General features: G+C 36.4%; 2 protein-coding genes across 3 annotated transcripts in view; one reads left to right on the forward strand and one right to left on the reverse strand.

Moving 5' to 3' along the window:
* The window catches only part of LOC129743957 (solute carrier family 66 member 2), a 142,266-nt gene that overhangs the window by 13,737 nt on the left and 107,452 nt on the right, over positions 1 to 21,077 (reverse strand). The window lies entirely within an intron of this gene.
* On the forward strand, positions 8,687 to 10,623 carry LOC129743956 (uncharacterized protein K02A2.6-like). Its single transcript, XM_055736205.1, has 2 exons — positions 8,687 to 10,164; positions 10,237 to 10,623. The coding sequence occupies exons 1-2, from the start codon at positions 8,784 to 8,786 to the stop codon at positions 10,452 to 10,454; spliced, it is 1,599 nt and encodes a 532-aa protein (XP_055592180.1). The 5' UTR covers positions 8,687 to 8,783; the 3' UTR covers positions 10,455 to 10,623.

Genomic DNA, 21,077 nt, shown 5'->3' on the forward strand with positions numbered 1-21,077 from the left:
AAAAAGAAAACCGATAAAGAGCGGCGTGACACTTTTTCACAAGGACGTGTCGATTGGTTTTGTGGAACAAATTCAAATGATTCATCAAACTCACTACCTATCATCTCTCAACCAACAACAATATCCACCGTGGCAGTAGCTTGCCAAACAAATAATGTTGACAAGAATGGATCTAATCCTTCCAGCAAACGTCGTTATAATGTCGATTCGGACGATGAGCTTCCCCAACTTGAAGTTAACATTTCTGACGGGGTTTGCGATTCGATCCGATCGACGATTGAATCTACTGAGGTCATCGATATCGTTGCAGATGCTCTGGAAGTTCCTGAGGAAGATATTGAAACTCGACAAAAAATCCAACAAATGGTTTTGGAGAGAATTTCAGATGTTGTTAGTGATAAATTGAAAGGCTATTTTGCTAATCTCAGATTATGAAAAGACCACACCAAGCACTTTAACAACCACCGTTCCTCTGCAATGTCTACAATGGAATTGTAGAGGGATAAATAGTAAACGCTCATCCTTAACCCAGCTCATAAATACACATAATATCAATATTTCGCTTTTGAGTGAAACACATCTCGACAGTCACACAAACTTTAATCTACCGCAGCACACCATGTTTCGTAAAGATCACAGACGAAACTCGATGGGCGTAGCCATCGCGATTCGTTCAGAACTAAATCCCGTAGCATTTCCTATTGCACTGCCAGCGGATATTCAAGCCGTTGCCTGCCAGATCAAATACATCTCCGGGTTGATCACTATTGTATCTGTGTACATACACCCGCAAGCCAACATATCGCAGACTCAGTTTGAAAATTTTTTATCAACCGTTCCGAAACCGTGCATCATTGGAGGAGACTTTAACGCAAAACATCACCTATGGGGAAGCGAGCATGGAAACATACGTGGAGACCGTCTTCATCAAGCCATCGAAACATCTCATCTCGTCATTCTCAACAACGGTCAGCCAACTAGGTTTGATGTAAACCGGTCGTGGGGCGCAATTGATATCACGCTGGTTTCTTCGAGCCTTAGTTTGTGCTTCGACTGGGAGGTTTTGGATTCACCAAATGGAAGCGATCATTTTCCGATAGTTTTTCATTCGAGTATTACATGCGCGATGAAATTCTACTCTGGAATTAATGTTCGAAAAATCGACTGGGAACGTTTTGCCGGAAGCCTCGAGGAATCATTCGTCGAAAATGGAGAACCGGATAGCTTTGATGTCTTCTTTCAGCTGATTTGGCAAGCACTGCGCAGGTCCTGCCCATCAGTAAACTCGAACCACACCCGCCGAATACCGCAACCCTATTGGGACGAAGAGCTAACAGAAGCGAAGAAAGCCACCAGAGTTGCTTTCCGCGCTTGGAAACGGGAACTGTCAACCGAAGCTTACGAAGGGTACGCTAATACAGAACGAAGGTTCAGAAATTTGGTACGCGAGAAGAAGAGGAAAAGTTGGCAACATTTTTGTGATAGCTGTGATAGTTCTACGTCCCTCACAACCTTATGGAGGATGGCCAGAAGGTTCAAAGGACGCGGAGAGCCATCAAAAAACATCAGAATTTCGGACAATTTGGCCAACGATGTTTTGGACAAGTTGGCTCCCTCATCTGCCAAAAATCCACCCCCGGTTTTTCTACAATGTTCGTGTTGCTCTCAAACTGGTTTTCCATTCTCAGTATCGGATATTCAAGCTGTTTTGAAAACCGGTAAAGATTCGGCTCCTGGTTTGGATGGTGTTCCATATTCCGTCATAAATCGTCTCCCATGGGCGGCGCTTAGTCAGTTGCGAAAAATCTATTGCCAAATTTTTGCTTCAGGAAGAATTCCGGAAAGCTGGAAAACCTATAAAATTGTACCGATTCCTAAAAGTGGCCATGATCCGATTTCTCCTTCTGCTGTTCGTCCAATCGCGTTAGCTTCATGTTTTCGCAAAGTGTATGAACTCATAATCAAAGATCGACTAGAACATTTCATCGAAAACAACAACCTGTTCCCTTCAGCTATCAACGGTTTTAGGAAAGGACGAGGAACAATGTGTAGGAAAATAGATTGGTGGTTGAAATCATAAAGAGAAAAAAAAAATAAATTTGAGAATTTAAATAAGAGAATTTCTAGTAGCACTGATAGGTGATTTGGTTTGTGATGAAAAGGAAACAAAAAAAGGGAACAGAAACGGCTGAGGAAGAGAGCCCCTATTCTGCCGTTAGCAGAAAGGGAAATTTAACGGAACGAAAAACGGTGGTGGATGGAAAGTAAAGAGAAATAAATCAGTTTGTACAACGTTGTTAACAGGAACGGTTGTGTTTTTAGTTACATTCGAAAACCCCGGAAACCTGAAGTAGTGTGTTGTATGTGGTGAGATGGAGTGCGAAAATCACGACAATGGCGCAAGCGTCGGTGGCGGAACAAAAGCTCCCAACATGTAAGTAGCTCTTAGCGAGATAGTGCACATACAATCGAATTGGAAATAAATTATTGATGAGCGAAGTGTTTTTTCAAACTTTTTAACGAGTGATAATTTGCGCTGGAAAAGATGGCGGTAAGTTAAAAATAGATTGGCAGACAAATTTGTGAATCAGAAGCAAAAATTGAGAATCAGAAATAATTCAACGGTTAGGAATCTTACAGACAATAAAGAAAATAAGATGAATTGGATACCAGTGATTATTTGATGTGTTAAATGAGTGATTATTTGTGCTAGAAGAAGCAAAGATGGCGGTTGTGCTTCGATATTGGCATATTGAAAAATATAACGGTCAATTTTATCAAATGATGGAAACATTTTGTAATTTTTATTTCAGTTTTGAAATTCGAATTTTGCTTTTCAGGCTGACAAAATTATGGAAATGAAAATATTTTTTTACAGTAAGTGTAAAAGTTGATTTCAGTTTGATTTCTTTTTGCGAGAACTAATAAGACGGATTAAGAAATCAGACAAAAAATAATTTTCTTTAACTTTTTTTTAACTTTTGAATGATTTTGATTTCTCTTTGCGAGAACTAATAAGACGGATTGAGAAATCAAAAGATTAATTTAAATGAATTTGATTTCTTGTTGCGAGAACTAATAAGACGGATCAAGAAATGATTAATATAGAAATTTGAATTTAGTTGATTTCTTTTTGCGAGAACTATTAAGACGGATTAAGAAGTCAAAATATCATGAAATTCAAAACATGAAAAATTTTGAAAAGCGATAAAAAAAAAAATTAAACATGCAATTTATAAAAAGTCTCGATTTAGAACACAAAAAAATTGAAAATAAAAAGTCTGTAGAAGCAAAATAAACGGCGTAATTTTCAATGCGCAGAATTTTGCTGTACTGTAAGCCTTGAGTGGCAACCATTATCAGTACAAAAAAAAACAATTGTGTTACTATATTCAAAAATAATAATGAATTTGTATCTGACACAAAACCTCGAATGGCAATATGATCTGAAAAATTACAAATAAATGCCTCGAGTGGCAAAATAGTTCAAATGAATTAAAATCGTAGTTGCAGTATTTCACTTCACTGTAAGCCTCGAGTGGCAATTTTAAATGAGTTTTGAAAATATATAAAAAATATTTAAAAAAAAAATATTAAAAATATACAAAAACAAAAAAAATATTTTGCCTCGAGTGGCAAAATAGTTCAAATGAATAAAAATCGTAGTTGCAGTATTTCACTTCATTGTAAGCCTCGAGTGGCAATTTTAAATGAGTTTTGAAAATATATAAAAAAAATAATGTTGAAAATTTCAACTTGAAATTAACTTAAAGCCCCGAGTGGCAATATTACTTGAAAGTTATGAATAAAAAGCCTCGAGTGGCAAAATATAAAAATATAATCTGAAAAATTACAAATAAATGCCTCGAGTGGCAAAATAGTTTAAATGAATTAAAATCGTAGTTGCAGTATTTCACTTCACTGTAAGCCTCGAGTGGCAATTTTAAATGAGTTTTGAAAATATTTTAAAAAAATTAAGTTGAAAATTTCAACTTGAAATTAACTTAAAGCCCCGAGTGGCAATATTACTTGAAAGTTATGGAAAAAAAGCCTCGAGTGGCAAAATATAATAAAAAAAAAAAATTCCTTCAACAGTATTATGCTCTACTGTAAGCCTCGAGTGGCAATAGTTATCTTTGAAAAACAATTGTTAGGAGAATTTATTTAAAAAAATTGAAAGCTGTAATTGACTAAAAGCCTCGAGTGAAATGAGAAATTACTATTAAAAGCCTCGAGTGGCAGAATAGTTAAAATGAATTAAAATCTAGCAAAATTTGCAGTATTTTACTTCACCGTAAGTAGCTTCGAGTGGCAACAGTACAAGAGTTTTGAAAATATATTCAAATAGATAAAGTTGTAATTGTCTAAACGCCTCGAGTGGCAATAGTTATCTTGAAAAACAGAGTGAAATGTTAAATTTTTAAAGTATTAATTGACTAAAAGCCTCGAGTGGCAATATGAACTGAACAATTGTAAATATAAGCCTCGAGTGGCAAAATAGTTAAAATAAATGCAGATTTTACTTCACTGCAAGCCTCGAGTGGCAAAAGTACAAAAGTTTTGATAATATATTAAAAAAATAAGTTGTAATAAACTAAAGGCCTCGAGTGGCAATATGACCTAAAAAGTTACAAATATAAAAAAACCTTGAGTGGCAAAATTATATTGAAAAATAAACTTTCAATGAGGCAGCACTATGCTGCTTCTGTAAGCCTCGAGTGGCAATAATAATCCTTGAAAAACAAGAGTGTCGAGAATATGTTAGATAATTAAGTTGTAATTGACTAGAAGCCTCGAGTGGCAATATGAACTAAAAATTACAAACAGAAGCCTCGAGAGGCAGGATATTTAAAATCTATGTTTCACTGGAAGCCTCGAGTGGCAACAGTTATCTTTATGAAACAAGAGTTTTGAAGTTATAAATGACTAGAGTGGCCTTGAGTGGCGAAATGTGTTAAAAATTTCAAGGCACAGGCATTTTGATTTGCATTACGCTTCAAATAGTAACGGTAATCTTTGTAAACAAGGGTTTTGAAAATATTAATTTAAAAGGATAAATAAAATCAAAACAGCAGTAAATAAAGCCTCGAGTGGCAATAAGAACAAGAAAATTTTAAATAGAAGCCTCGAGTGGCAAACTGTTGAAAAAATTTACTGTGAGAATCGGGTATAAACATTTATGATATTTTGAAAATATATATATATATATAAAAAAAAGAAAAAGTTTTAATAGACTAAAAGCCTCGAGTGGCAAATGAAATGAGAAACTACTGTCATCTATAACGGTTATTAGCATAATATCAACTGAAAATTACAAATAAAAGTCTCGAGCGACAAAATTGTTAAAATGAATGAATTTAAAAGTTGCAGTATACTTTGCTAAACAAGAGTTTTGAAAATATTTTTGTAAATAGTGGTAGTAACTGAAAGAAAAGATTTTAAATGTTTTGAAGATGTTTAAATTGTAAGATTTTATCAAATATTTTGAAAGAGAAAAATTTTCTGCTTGAAACCGTTAAAAACTCGCAAAAGTATTGTTCTACGAATACATATAAAAAAATTTTTTTTTGCACAATCGAATATGTTTCAGTTACACTTGTGCTGATAAACATTCAACAATTATATTACAACTAGAATGTTTTCGTATTTCTCTCTCTCCAAATAGGGAAAAGAAAAATTCTAAATCGAAAATTCGCAGATTGGAACAAGCTTTAGCAGCAGAAAAGACACAGAAAGATGAATTACTCTCTAAGCTTAAGAAAGCTCGTCGTCGTAATAAAATGTTTCTCGAGTCACATGGTGAACCATCAACACCGAGACATTCAACAATGCGAGAAGAGTATCAGGGACACAATTTTAATGAAGCTTCGTTCTCCTTGTCTTCATCTATTAACAACTTGTCTTTCGCCTCGCTAAGCGTCCCGGAATGTAAACCGGTTTCTGATGATGGAGAAATTGATAAGAAGACTTTCAATCAATGGAAAGATCATCTGGAATCTTCGATGCTTTTAACCGGGATAAGCGATGAGTTCACAAAAATGAATGTGTTCCGTATAAGGGCTGGTCGAAAGCTCTTGGATGTGTTAGATAACACAAAAACAAATTTTAATACACCTGATATCACAACCGCCCCTTATTCGAATGCAATGCATCGCTTGTGTAGCTATTTTGGCTCTCGTGAGTATGCTTTCATGCAACGCGAAAAACTACGTACTATGACACAGAACAAAGATGAACCCGATTTCAAATACGTAAAACGCATTATCGAGGCTGCAAAAGTGTGCGATTTCGACGAGAACAGATTGGTTGAAAGCGTTACCGATGTTATCCAGTTCCATGCGACAAATGCAAAGGTCAGAGAGGTTGCTAGGAAAATTTTAAGAAAAGGGGGCAGCTACATCGATTTGTTGGACAAAGTTCGCTCGATAGAGGTAGAAAAGATGCACGAAAGTATTTACGCTACACATAGCAACCAGGTAAAACAAGTCGAGGTAGCGGCCATTACGCAGCAGCCACAACGATCAGGGTTTGGAAACAACAGAGGTGGTTATCGAGGAGGTTATCGAGGTGGCTTTCGTTATAACAGAGGAGGAATACGGTCGACTCAACCCAATCCAGGACACTCCTTGAATAATCGCATAGATGGTAATAACGGATACATGCGGACTCTTAATTTTCAGCGAAGTGCTTATAATAGGACGAATTGGTCATCACCTGAAACGTCTCAAGGTTTTATGTTGAATCATGCTTGTTGGAGATGTACTAGCAAGTTTCATGAGGCTCATGAATGTTCTGCACGGTTCAAGGTCTGTAGAAGTTGTAACGAAGAGGGTCATCTTGAACGTGTCTGCCCAGGATCGTCATCTACTTCGCGGTCCGATTTTAATAAATCAGGTGGACCGCAGTCGAAAATTCCGAAAATTGCTGCAGTATCAATGTACGAAGATGAAAAGATTGTTGAGGATAATGTAAGTGCAGAATGAATTGATACAACTAACAGTTATTTGTTTTTTTTTTGTTATATTTTTTCCCCTTCATGAATTGGAATAAATGAAATAAAGACGAATTGTTGTTCTGAAGGTTTTTGTTACTGATTATTTCAGAATGTCGGATCAAGAGTTGGTTCTGTTGGTTGTTTCGCACTTGAGAAAACAGATGAAATAATAACTGGTTATATTGCTGGAGTACCTATAAGTTTTCTCATTGATTCTGGAGCAGAAGTTAATACAATCAGCGACTCGAACTTCAAGTTTCTAATGAATCACAGTGATTCCAGACAATCTTTGTTTTCCATTTCAATGGGCTCAGATGTACCTTTAAAGGCATACGCCTCGCCTAACGAAATACCTGTGATCGCTTCATTCGTAGCGGAGTTTTCTATTTCTCAGGATCGTCCTTATTTTATGGAAAAGTTTTATGCGGTTCAAAATGGTCGAGCGTTGTTAGGTAGAAGTACTGCTCTCCGATATAGCGTCCTCCAATTGGGGTTGCAAGTACCTATATCAAACTCAAGAGATTATGTTAATGCTGTTAGAGAATTTCCTGGTGAAATACGTACAGTGTCTTCAGAGCAGTTTCCCAAATTTAATGTACCGCCAGTTGAACTTTCATACGACAAGAGTCTTCCTCCAACACGAAACGTTTTTACCAGTATCCCGCCGGCTTTCAAGGAAGAGACATCTCGTAGGCTTCAAGATTTACTTTCTTCCGGAATAATTGAAGAGGTTACTCAAGAAATGGACAAATCTTTTTGTTCATCTCTTCTCGTCGTTCCCAAAGGAAAATCGGACATAAGACTAGTCGTGGACCTGAGGGGACCAAATCGATGTATATTACGTACCCCTTTCAAAATGCCCACGCTAGAATCAATATTGGCGGATCTTAATGGAGCGTGTTGGTTCTCGACAATTGATCTTACAAGCGCTTTTTTCCACGTGGAATTACACAGTAATTCAAGGCACCTGACCAATTTTTTCGCGGGTAATGGTATGTATCGATTCGTGCGTTTGCCATTCGGTCTCTGTAACGCACCCGATGTGTTCCAAGAGATATTACAAACAGTTGTTCTGGCAGAGTGTAAGGGAACCCGGAATTACTTGGATGATATCCTCGTGTATGGAAAAACCAAGTGTGAGCACGACGAAAACCTTAAGGAAACTCTTCAACGTTTGAGAAATCACAATGTTCGCATAAATATGGCGAAATGTGTGTTTGCACAAGAGTCAGTAAAATTCCTAGGATTCGTATTATCCAAAAATGGAATGAAAGTTGAGGACGAGAAACTTCGAGCAGTCAGACAGTTTCGCAGACCTGAGACACACCAGGAAGTCAAAAGCTTTCTAGGCCTCGTCAATTTTACAGAAAGATTTATACTTCATCGCGCGGACAAAACGGAAAAACTTAGAACTTTGGCCAAGTCCGATCGTTTCTATTGGACTTCTGCGGAGGAATTCGAATTTAACTTTCTCAAAAATGAAGCATTGCAAGAAATAGTACGCTTGGGTTACTTCATGGAATCGGATAAAACTGAACTCTTCGTGGACGCCTCCCCATCAGGCCTAGGAGCTGTTTTAGTTCAGTTTAATGATAAGGATGTACCTCGTATAATATCATGTGCATCCAAAGCATTAACAGATGTAGAAATGAAATACCCACAAACTCAGCGAGAGTCACTTGCTGTTGTTTGGGCAATAGAAAGATTTGCATATTACTTAACAGGCAAATTCTTTACGGTTAGAACAGACTCAGAGGCTAATGAGTTTATTTTTGGTCACTCACACAAAATGGGTAAAAGGTCGATTTCGAGAGCAGAAGCCTGGGCGCTAAGGCTGCAGTCGTACACTTTTGAAATAAAGCGAGTACCCGGTCATTCGAATGTTGCCGATGCGCTCTCAAGGTTAATTGATAAAACACAAGTTGACGAACCCTTCGATGAGACAAGCGATAAACATTTACTCTATTCAATTAACGCTGGTGCTATTGATATTTCATGGCAAGATATTGAAAAAGCATCCGAATTAGATGAAATCTTAAAGGATGTTCGAAACGCTATCATTACCGACAAATGGCCACCAAGCCTGCTTCAATTCCAAGCTCATTCAAAAGAAATTCGAGCTGTTGGTGCAACTTTGTTCAGAAACGATAAGATCATACTTCCGGAAGAACTGCGAACCTCTGCCCTGAATTCTGCTCATCAAGGCCATATTGGTATCAGCGCAATGAAACGGATAATGCGGGAATACTTTTGGTGGCCCAACATGAATAAGGCGATTGATGTTTTCGTAAAGAACTGTAAAACTTGTTTTATATTATCGCGCAGAAATCCTCCGATTCCATTATCAAGCCGCGATCTCCCAGAAGGGCCGTGGGAGATTCTACAAGTCGACTTCTTGTCAATAAATGGTTTTGGTTACGGAGAGCTATTGATGCTTGTTGATACGTATTCGCGATATTTGTGTGTCGTGGAAATGAGACAGACAGATGCAAAGTCTACTAATCGTGCCCTTTCGGAGATTTTCTATCAATGGGGTCTACCACTCATCCTTCAAAGCGACAATGGTCCCCCATTTCAAAGCGATGAATTTAAAGAGTATTGGCAGAACAAAGGAGTAAAGGTGCGAAAGTCGATCCCACTATGCCCGCAGTCAAACGGTTCTATAGAGAGACAAAATCAGGGAGTGCTAAAGGCTTTAGCTGCTGCTAAGGATGAAGGAAGGTCTTGGAAATCTGCCTTGTACGAGTACGTCCATGTTCATAACACAAGAAAGCCTCACGCACGACTCGGAATCACTCCATTCGAACTATTAGTCGGATGGCAGTACCGTGGTGTATTCCCGTGTCTCTGGGAAGCTAGAGAGAATAAAACTGACCTTCAAGAAATTCGTGATCGTGACGCAGTATCAAAGTTAATCAGCAAGAAATACGCAGATGCTCGCAGAGGAGCTATCGAATCCGAAATACAGGAAGGCGATACAGTGGCTATGCTGATTCCGAGAAAGAGTAAAATGGATCCATCATTTTCCAAAGAAAAGTATGTTGTTTTAAAACGAACAGGGGCCAAGGTGGTCATTCGTAGTGACAGAGGAGTTCAATACGAAAGAAACGTTCGAGATGTTAAAATGGTACCACCAGCAGCTGTTGATTTCGAAGATGATTCGATAAACGGTAGTATAACCGACTCTAAAAAGACATATTATTAATCTATAAAATGCCGATATTAATTTTTCTTCATTTCAGGTTCAGAATATTCAGGAGATAACGACGAAATAATAAACAATGCAGACGGAAACCATGATGCGGAAGAGGAATGCGTGCAACCCTTTTTGAATGAGCATGATAATAATTCGGCCAATCCATCAATAACAGCCCAAGGGAACTTAACAAACCGACCAAGTAGGACCATAAAAAAGCCTGAAAAATTTAAAAACATGTTTTTGTATAACATTTTTCATTAGAGTAGGAGCGAGAGAGGATGTAGGAAAATAGATTGGTGGTTGAAATCATAAAGAGAAAAAAAAAATAAATTTGAGAATTTAAATAAGAGAATTTCTAGTAGCACTGATAGGTGATTTGGTTTGTGATGAAAAGGAAACAAAAAAAGGGAACAGAAACGGCTGAGGAAGAGAGCCCCTATTCTGCCGTTAGTAGAAAGGGAAATTTAACGGAACGAAAAACGGTGGTGGATGGAAAGTAAAGAGAAATAAATCAGTTTGTACAACGTTGTTAACAGGAACGGTTGTGTTTTTAGTTACATTCGAAAACCCCGGAAACCTGAAGTAGTGTGTTGTATGTGGTGAGATGGAGTGCGAAAATCACGACACAATGGATGCGTTGTTTCCACTGATTAACGAAGCTTCCTTAGCTTTGAAAAGAAGAGAGCATGTGGTGATATGTAGCCTCGATATCAAAGCCGCCTACGACAACGTGGAAATTAATGTTCTGGTCCGCGAATTACGCTCATTAACAGTCCCTGAATGTCTAGTAAAAAGTATCTTCCATCTGTTTGAAGAAAGGAATTTGTGCATTTCGAGTGGATTAGATTCAATATCTAGGACAACGTGGAAAGGCCTTCCTCAGGGATCTCCACTAAGTCCGTTATGCTTTAATGTTGTGATCAGTGGATTGATCAACAGTGTCCCTCCTGATGTGATAACCGTAAATTACGCCGATGACACAACAATTGCTGTAAGAGGAACCTCACTGGAGCATAGTTGCGAATCTCTCCAAAGGGCAGTGGATATAGTTGTGGAAAATATTTTCGACCTTGGGTTAGAACTTTCGCCGACGAAATGTAAGTGCCTCCTGATCTCGACACAACAATGCGATAATCCTCCAGAAATAAATATCGGCGGTTGCACTTTGGAATACGTCAGATCCCTGAGGTTACTCGGCATGTACCTCACACGAAATCTGTCGTGGTCGTGTCATATTAGAGAGGTACAGAAACGTACAGCTCCGTATCTTAACTTTTTACGAAGCATATCGGGCCAGTTATGGGGAGCACATCCAGCAGCATTGTTAGTTATTTTTAAGTCATGTGTGAGATCAATATTGGAATACGGTTCCATATTTATGACGGAGTTATCACAAAAAGAAGCCATTATTTTGGATAGACTACAATGGGCAGGAATTCGAATCTGTTTGGGCTCCACAAAAACCACCCACACAGGTTCACTCGAAGTGATGGCTGGTATTATTCCGCTGCAACAAAGAAGAGAACTTGCGGTCATGCGTTTTGTAAATAAAAGAGCGTCACTCCTGTCTTGGCATCGACAATATTCCAGACCGATCTTGGACGGTGGCTTAGTGGCTACGGGAATACACCGCGCAACAAGAATGCTTAACGAATTCATTCCACTTGAACAGCCTCTAAATAATCTCCCATGCTACATGTTCAACCGTGAAGTTGTAAGAACAAAAATATCCATTGATCTCACTGTTAAACGGTTATGTTTAGAACACCAGAACTCATCGGCAGCTGATTTGGTGTCAAACTATCTCTTGGAAGTGTATGCCAACGCGAAAATCTTGGCAACTGACGGGTCGAAAGATATACAAGGCACAGGTTATGCTGTGGTAAATAACTTTGGAACACCTGCAGAAGGGATCAAACTCGACAGTAAAGCATCCGTTTATATGGCAGAGCTTCTGGCAATCAGGCATGCTGCGAAAATGATCGTAAGTCTTCCTGTTGCTCAGTATATTATCCTATCCGATAGTTTGAGTTGTCTCACGAGCCTGCAAAAAATCAACATCAATCAAAAATATCCCGTTGCTTGGTACGATATAAAAGAATCCATTCTTGAAGGTCAAAGAATGGGGTACGAAATCCATCTGATATGGGTTCCGTCTCACAGAGGTATTCCAATGAACGAGTTGGCAGATCAAGAGGCGAAAAGTGCGTGCATCAATGGTGGTACAGCAGATTATATTTTAACATCATTCGACATCCAGTTTCCGATTCGGCGTACAACAATGCACAAATGGCAAGCAAAATGGAATTCAGGAACTAAAGGACGTTTCTGTCACAGCATCATCTCTAACGTTTCGCTCCAACCATGGTTTAGTAGCTTGGATCTCAACCGCAGACAAATTGTAATCCTTTCCAAATTAATATCAAATCATTCACGACTCCCTGCTCATCTCACTAGGAATGGTGGTGGATGCTTCGTGTAGTTGTGGCGAATCCATCGCAGATCCTGATCACATTATCTTCGCATGCAGCAGATTTGAAAATCTTCGTAGACCTATTTGGCGAATTTTAATGAAAAAAGGAATTCCACCCGATATTCATTTGATACTAAAAAAGAAAGACATTGAATTATATAAAACGATAGCTAATTTTGTAATTGAATGTGAAATAGACATGTAAGTAGAACAGTAATCAACACTTGGCCGGTTATGTTATAGAGGTAAAGCCAATAAAAAATTAAAAAAAAAAAAAAAAAAAAAAAAGACAACTGAAGTGAAATAGATGTTGTTACCCAGAATCAGTTTTGAGTGGAAAACACAATTATGGAAATTTACTCAAAAAATTTTTGAGTTGAAAAAGAACTGTACAATCAATGTTTACTCAGAATAAGCTTTGAGTGAAAAATGTAAGAGTTTCAGTTTACTGAGAAAGAGCTTTCAGTAAAAATGATGTTGAATGTACTTAGAATCAGTTTTGAGTAAAGATAATAAACAAGTTTGCTCAGAATTGGCTTTGAGCGAAGAGTCTGTTAGAGTTTACTCAGAATTGTTTTGAGTGAAATTCGAAAATTGGTTTTGTTCAGAACCAGTTTTGTGTGGAACGTGTCCATTGGAAAATGGTTGACTTGAAATTATAGATTTCATGTCGAATTAACGAAAAATAGAAGTCTTGGCGTTGTGGCAAGAAGGTCTGGCATTGGATCTTTTGGAGAGTATATCAACATCCATTGGACTCAACAAAATCTTATCTGTATGTGAAGTGGAACACATTGTGGATGATTGAATTGAGTTGTGTGTTTGATAAGGAGCTGAGAAAGAATTGAGATAATTTATGATATTCATAATGAAAGTTGGAAAAGCCTTATGACGTTGTTGATGTGTCTCGCAGACAAATGCGAAATAAAAAAAAAACATCCTGGATTGATCATAGATTGATCATGGGATATCCAAGAACTGCTATGATCCGGAAGGCGCTTTATTACCAGACATACTTTAGCCTCGTTTTTTCCTGACCATCTGTTTGACCTCAGGGAAGCTTAATTTCGACGGTATTGCCGATGAACTCTGCATTTTAAGGAAACTAAAAAAAAAGCTTTCAGGGCAAAGTTCGCCAGTTTCGATATTCCAATCTACCGGGACTCCCACTTCGTCTGCTGTTTTGTCTGCTGCTGTGTGACTCGACAATTGGAATGTTCCGAGTTTTCCTGGAGACGGCGAACGTATGGATGACTTCTCAAGCAAGAGGATCCTATAGGAATATGGGCAGAGTCTGTGTTTAAGTAATGTCTGAATGGTTGGTCAAAGATCTGTGCTTTACAGAAAAATCAGGACATCTAGCATCCAAGCATGTGGTTCAGAGGTCTATTATGTGCGAAAGAAAAAAAGAAGTGGGTACAGCCATGAAGAAATATTTCATTGGCTTCGGCGAGACATCAGGATTTACTAAATTATTAATGGTTGAATGATAATACTGGTAGCTGAAGGTTATAGTCTTCCCTGGAGTTCATTTAAAGATTTTGTCAAATCAAATGATCATTGCAAATTGAAGTGAAAATCTACACTGTATTTGACACAACTGATTTGGGGGAAAAAACGAGATGATGAGAGAAACGATTAAACTGTCTTAAACGCCGATAAAAGCATTGTCAGCCCTTGGATGTTGAGTAACAGAACTGCGAGTTCTGAGTTCTTAAACTTTGGGGTCGCACACTGGCAGTCTCCAACGACCCGGGGCGGTTGACTTTCGACGTAGGGAGATCCGCAACATCTGTAGCACGAGTAGCATTCCTGCTACTTGCTACTTCCTGCGAGTTGAGGCGTATGTTGGTCGATGAGGGGGCAGCGGTTTCTATGGTTCGGCGAAGCGGGTCTCGACAGTTAATTTCACGTAGGATCCAACTCGGTAGCCTTGATTCCTTTAACTTTGTTCTGGTAGAAAGGACACCAAACAGATGGTACATACTCAAAAAAAAAAAACAACGATTTATGCTGCGATTAATTTTAAAGACATGACACGGCTTTTGAGACTTTCGTCATGTGAAATAAAAATCGTTTGTAGAAGGGATAGTTAGGGTGAGTCCTGAACTCCAACCTATAATGAAGCAAATCGCCCAGATCATTGGTGTAAATAGTTAAAACGGGCGATGATTTTGTCTTTGAAAAACGTAACCACCATGAAAAAAGTGTCACTTGCGAAAAAAATAAGATAGCCGAGCATTAACAGCGATTCAGGAGCAGTATTGTACCTTAATCATAAGTGTTGAATTATCGTTGTAAGAAATTCATGCCGGCTCGGTCATTTATGATATGAAAATGGTTCAGCTCATCGGCATATGAACGTTTTTGTCAGCGAGGAATTGAAAGGATCGATACTAAATGACTCCATTGAGGAACTCCGGGAGAAGCCTATAAGATGATTTGCCAGTGCGGATGGATGACTTCCATCCCGTAAAGTAGCTCCGGAACAAGTCCGGTAGGGATCAACAATACTAAACAACCGAGTTTTGCGAAATCAATAGCATCAAATTTAATCGAATGCTCCAAAGGGATCTGGCAAAGTTATCCTACACAAAAGATGTAAGGGTTTGTAAGTTTGGAGTTGTGGATCATTCAGGCACGATCCTTCTGGTTTTAATTTTGAATATCACGATTTGATATCGGAAGGAAAGGAAAGAGATGGCTGAAGATAGAAGGTCCTCCTATTAAAATTACTCAATTAGAAAAATAACAGAAGCATTCTGAAAAGCGATTTAAATAATTAAATCTTAAAATATAGAACACCATACGAAAACAAATATAAAACGTTTCTATAGTGAGATGATTCATAAAATCGTTTGTATCGCGACGTTGAACAGAACGAATAAATCAAAGATTAAGTAAGATTGATAAATACGAGCTTGCTATCATGAGCGACAATGAATGAACTTAACATTCTAAATCATAATTGGAAATCCTTAGGTATCATATTTATTACATGTTCTAACTCTTAAAAACAAAAGTTTATTTGTAGAAAAAGGGAGATGTGGTGATGTCATAAACTTGAAGCATACATTTAATGTAATCTCGTAGTACTAAAAGTACCTTTGTGTGCCTGCACTCTAGTGAAGGTCAACTCGCAAAGTACACTCGTATAGCCGACGGGGACTGACTCGGCATTCGCGTGTAGACCACCAAGCGTGGTGCATCGGCTCGCTGTCACACCGTCAAAAATAGTATCCTGATATGAAATGGTCTTCAAAAAACAAATTCAAACCTCAATTTTATTTTGAATTTCTTGTTCTTCAAATTTCAAAATACTCATCTTCTTATTCAAGATGGTTTCCATAAATAACACAAAGTTACAAAATTCACATTTTTGAAGATGCAATTTAGGAGGTAATTTGGACCAAAGCTGCTTTGATTCTATGTTTGCATTTAGGTTTTTGTTCCAACAGCTTTTGTTTTAAATAACTTTTGAAAAAGGGTAAAAATAATTTAAGAAATTTCTGTGTTTTTGACAAAACTGGGAAATATTTCAAAAATTTTGGAAAATAGTTTTTGAATCAATTTTTCCATGGATCGCGAGTAATTTATAACTCAGTGAAAGGCATTTTTGATATTTTTTTATTCCCTTTTCCCTATTCTGTAAAATATGGAAATTTTAACGAATTTTTAGAGAAATTTTAAACAAATTTAAATTCAAGATGTTTTTGAAAGCAAAGTCAAACAATTTTTCAGTCTTCAAAAAAATAGTGAAATAAAGCTAACCTACCGTTTAGAAACTCCCTTTAATAATTATTGACAAACTTGTTATGATACCTTTTCACATTTCTAAAAGTTGTAGAATAATCCTTTTTTAAATCATTGTATCTCCTAAATTAGAATATTATAATTTGATTGAATGAAGGACGATAAACAATTAAAGGACTGTAAGAAAATCTCAAACATCTACATTCTGTTTTTGAGTTACCGAGAGTGTTGTGTTTTATTTAGTGGAATATAGATTCATTTTTCAATTTATAACATTTGAATTATGCTTCCTAGTGTATCACACTTATGGCAAGTGAAAAACGACATATCTCATTATTTGTTCCACAGTTTATTGATCTTCTTGAAAGCCTATAAATCTAAATATTAAATGAGAAAAACAATTTTTGTAGTTTTCGTCCTTACCAGGATCCAAAATTTCAATTGACGGTGTCATAACATTCAGAGTTTGAAAATTTAAACTATACAACCTGCACATGAAAATTTGTAAACTTTCCACCTATTCTTATTATTGAAAATCTTATTTCATGATTTTAACCCTCATTCGCTCGTGAGTGTCAATTTGACATTATTTGAAGTTTTAAGGCTTGTAGCTCTTTTCTGGGGCATCAAAAAAAACAATTTTTTCGGGGGCCTCTAATGAATTCATGAAATCTTTCATTTTGCATCATTAGTTTTTTTCATGAACGCTCCCTGAAAGCCCAGAAAAAAACTTTCTTATCAGACCCTGACTGTAAATTTGACACTCATGGAGTAAAATAGTTCTAAATCGTTTCCACTGATTTCATTTATTTTAAAATATTCATCAATATAAACATTTTAATGTTAATTTTTTAATGACTTTTCCATCTTTAAAACCGTTTTTGCAAGAGGTTAAATGAAAACTACGTTTTTTAGTCTAATTTTTAACATTTTTGTTCGCCAAAAATTTTAAAAATATGGTTTTAAAATATTTATTTGAGTAATGATATGTGACTTACGGTTGTTGAAGAGAGGGGCGTTTTTTCGATTTTTTTTTATTTTGGAAATTGAATTATGAGAAAGTAAATGAATATAACTTTATAAAATGTTCGGAACATTTTTTACTGACATTAAATTGTTTCTTTTGATGTATTTTGTCAAAAAAAATGAACGTATTAACACATGTTAGATGCAGATCGTTGTGGAGATTTTTAGGGACATGAACAACACATTTTATCTTGAGAAAGACTAAAAATAGAAGTGAAGTTTTTTTGGCTCAATTTATTCATTACACTTTGCCTAACTTAGCTAAAATTCTGAACAAATTTAAGTATACATGAATAAACTGTTGATAAATAAAAAAAATATTATTATTTTCCTCAAAAATTTTTAATCATCTGAACTGAAATAAAATTTTTGAATATGGAATGTTCATATTTCTTTTTAAATATGGTGTTTAAGTAACGTAGATATTCTACTGCAGTGTGTTGATTCCTTTATCCGAGGCATTAAAATTTGAATTTATGATACGTCTCCTGGTTTTTTGAAAATATTTATTTCATATTTATTTGTTTCAAATTTACTTTTAAGCGAATATCTAACTCAGGATAAGGAGCATCATTTTTATTAATTTACTGATGACTTACCGAAAAAGCATGGATTTTAAACTTTGATTCCGATTTATTTTTTATTGTAACAGTAAAATTTCGAGTTTGGATTATGGTCATAATTTAAAAAAATGGTTTTTAGAATCATTCCTCATTTATTAAGCAAACTTTAATTTAAATTTCGAAACGAAAGCCATGGTGCCGGGTATGAAGTTAGGAGTTGTCTGAATAATACAAATGAATCCATACTTTGGTCAAACTACGGTGAATCCATATACCCATGGTGGATTATCAACATACATACATAATCTGGTTAAATTAGTTAACAAAAGAGTAATGTAAGTAGCTTTTATACTACCTTCAAGATTTTAGGTTAAATAAGTATGAAACAGTATTTAAAAAATAATGCGCCTCGTCAAATCATTAGAATACGGAAATTTTAATGGAATATTTATTTTTATGGGAAAAAATTCAGTTAAAAAATTTATCCGAGAAACATTTTCCATATTGCAACCAACAATTTAGTCAATTCAATGCTTAAAAGCTTTATGACCATAAGGGCTAAAGTTTTTTCACGGTTTTAGAAGAGTCATAAAAATAGCTCAAATTTGACATTTCTCTAGCAAGGCAACCAATTACACGTGTAAGATAAGTTCCTCATTTCATAGTTGTTTAACATTAGTACAGTAAAAGAGGACAAACTGTTTGAATAAAATGAATAAGAGATTGGTTTGGAATGTCCAGAAGAATGATATCATGAGTTTAAGTCGAACCTTCGTCGTCTAACGCCATTTTGAAATCCAAGATGGCGGCTTCCACTCAACTTTAAACTACTGCAAATAACCTAAATTCGCATGAAATCTCTACAATAGGATGTAAAGGCTAAGCTAGAAGAAGTCAAATTTTGCTATTGGACAGCATCTTGAAACCCAAGATGGCGGCTTCCGATTAACTTTAAAATGCTGAAAAAGTTACATATAATCGTTTAGCCCTTCCATTCAATGCCCATATTGTGAATGTTTCATGAGATTCTCAGTAATTTACAGCTTTGGAAAATAAAAACGGAAGCCGCCATCTTGGATTAATGATGGCGTCAAGCAAGAATATTTTTCTCTAACTAGTAAGGCCCTTTCAGTTAATACTCTTATTGTAGAGATATTTATACCAGTATATTATTTATTTAACTCAAAAACAACACACATGACTTATCAAAAATGTGTAAAAATGGAAATTCCAATTCAAATATGTGCAATCTAGCCTCAGCGTGTACGGGTTTGACATGGGAAACAAGTGCATGAATGTTACTTTCAAGAAAACACTATCTGTCTACCTGTTGCGTAATTTTTCATATATGTTTCGAACTGTTGTGGGTTTTCGTTCTATGAAATACATATAACCATTATAAACTTATATATTGAATGAAAAAAATTACACCAAATGACTGAAAAATGTCTACTGCCACAGGAATCGGCATATTCTCAATGAATTTTTTATGACTACATTTTCAAAGAGAACAATAAAAATGATTCCGTAGGCTTCCAGGCATTTCCAGAGCAATAATTTCATACATGTCGGGAATTCCCGGGAATGAAACTGAGATTCCCGGGAATCGGAAATTCCCGAATTTTTCAAATTCCCGGAAATTCCCGCCCGGGAAATCCCGGGACGGACACTCTATTTGCTTTCGCGGTAAAACTCACATCAAATTATTCTACCATTTTTTTGTTGACTTTGCTGACCAGATTTTTATGCCTCCTGATTTTATGACTTCTGATTGAATTATCATCTGAGAAGAAGAATCTAAAAAAAATATTTAAACATCTGTTGTGAGCATAGCATACAAAATTCACCGTCATCAGTCATAAAACTGTGACTGTGAAAAAGTTAAAGCAGTTGCATTCATGACAGACGCCTTCAAATGAGTAACCAAGCAAACAATCTCGCCTCAACCTTCAGTCAAATGAAGCGTCGGAATAATCATAGTCGCCTTCAGCCCGTCGTCGTCTTTTTGACTGTGACGGAATAATGTTAAGATAAAAAAAAAACATCTTAAGACGACGCCGAAAAACACAAGTTTCGTTATGGTCGTGGCTGAAAAAAATCTGAAAACAACGATCATCGTTTCCGTTTTTGAAGATCAGTCCAGGATAGTTCGGGACCGGGACATTTTCGATCGTAAGATCAACTGTCACGACCGATGAGAATTCGCTAGGGACTAGAAGGACAATATCGACTATGCGTAAAAAATTGCCTTTCATTATTATCTATATAAAAATTCCTTTACAATATTGTTATTCCGCAATTGGTAGTATTTTTTGAATCCGAATTTTATTTGTTTTTGACACTGGCAAATCGCCCAACAAGCAATCCAAATACACGAGAATTTGCGAATCATACATAAAATACTTTGAACCGACGCCGTCAACTTGCTTGACAACCGTCGTTTGAAAAATAACATCCGTCACGTGAACAGAAATCCATGACGATAGTCAAGCTTTTCCAGTCCCTTGAAGCTTGACTAGTTGTCAAATGAGATTTGAAACGTGACGATGAAGGAAAATCAGCAACCATGTCAACTATGATGCTTGAAAAATGTCGGCTCTGGTTGTGAGCCTACTTGGTGGACTAATTTTACTGAATCAAAGCTTACGAAAGATTTCTTTTACCGTGGTTGAATTAGAGGAAATGTTTTGAGCGCTTTGATTCAAAAACTACTATTATTTAGCGTTCAAATGTTGGTTGCATTATGCTATCGATTCTAGCAGCAAAATCTGCTCGGGTTACACGAAAATCTTCAATCACTTCTAAAACATCTTCACACATTCTGAAATCCAGCTAACATAGCCAGAATATGTTATTGAAAAAGAGACCTTTCAGGGTTTCTTATAAAAAAATGTCACCTTTTTGAAACACGTAGGAATTAATTCAAATTTCTATACTAAAATTTGAAAAATTTGTATAGAATCAATTGAGGCTTTACATCGAAATTTCAGAAGAATTCTTAGAATATTCGAAATTTCCCTTAGGCCGGTACAAATTTAAAATTTTTTTTTTTGTCTCTCGGAGATGGAA

The sequence above is a fragment of the Uranotaenia lowii genome, chromosome 2, assembly GCF_029784155.1.
Source record: "Uranotaenia lowii strain MFRU-FL chromosome 2, ASM2978415v1, whole genome shotgun sequence".
Taxonomy (NCBI): Eukaryota; Metazoa; Arthropoda; class Insecta; order Diptera; family Culicidae; genus Uranotaenia; species Uranotaenia lowii.

What these genes read in the sequence shown, in the direction of transcription:
- LOC129743956 (XM_055736205.1), top strand. Translation starts at nt 8,784, where the DNA reads ATGGGTAAAAGGTCGATTTCGAGAGCAGAAGCCTGGGCGCTAAGGCTG. An exon ending in CGAAGATGATTCGATAAACG is followed by an intron (nt 10,165 to 10,236) that starts GTAGTATAACCG and finishes TCTTCATTTCAG; the next exon opens with GTTCAGAATATTCAGGAGAT.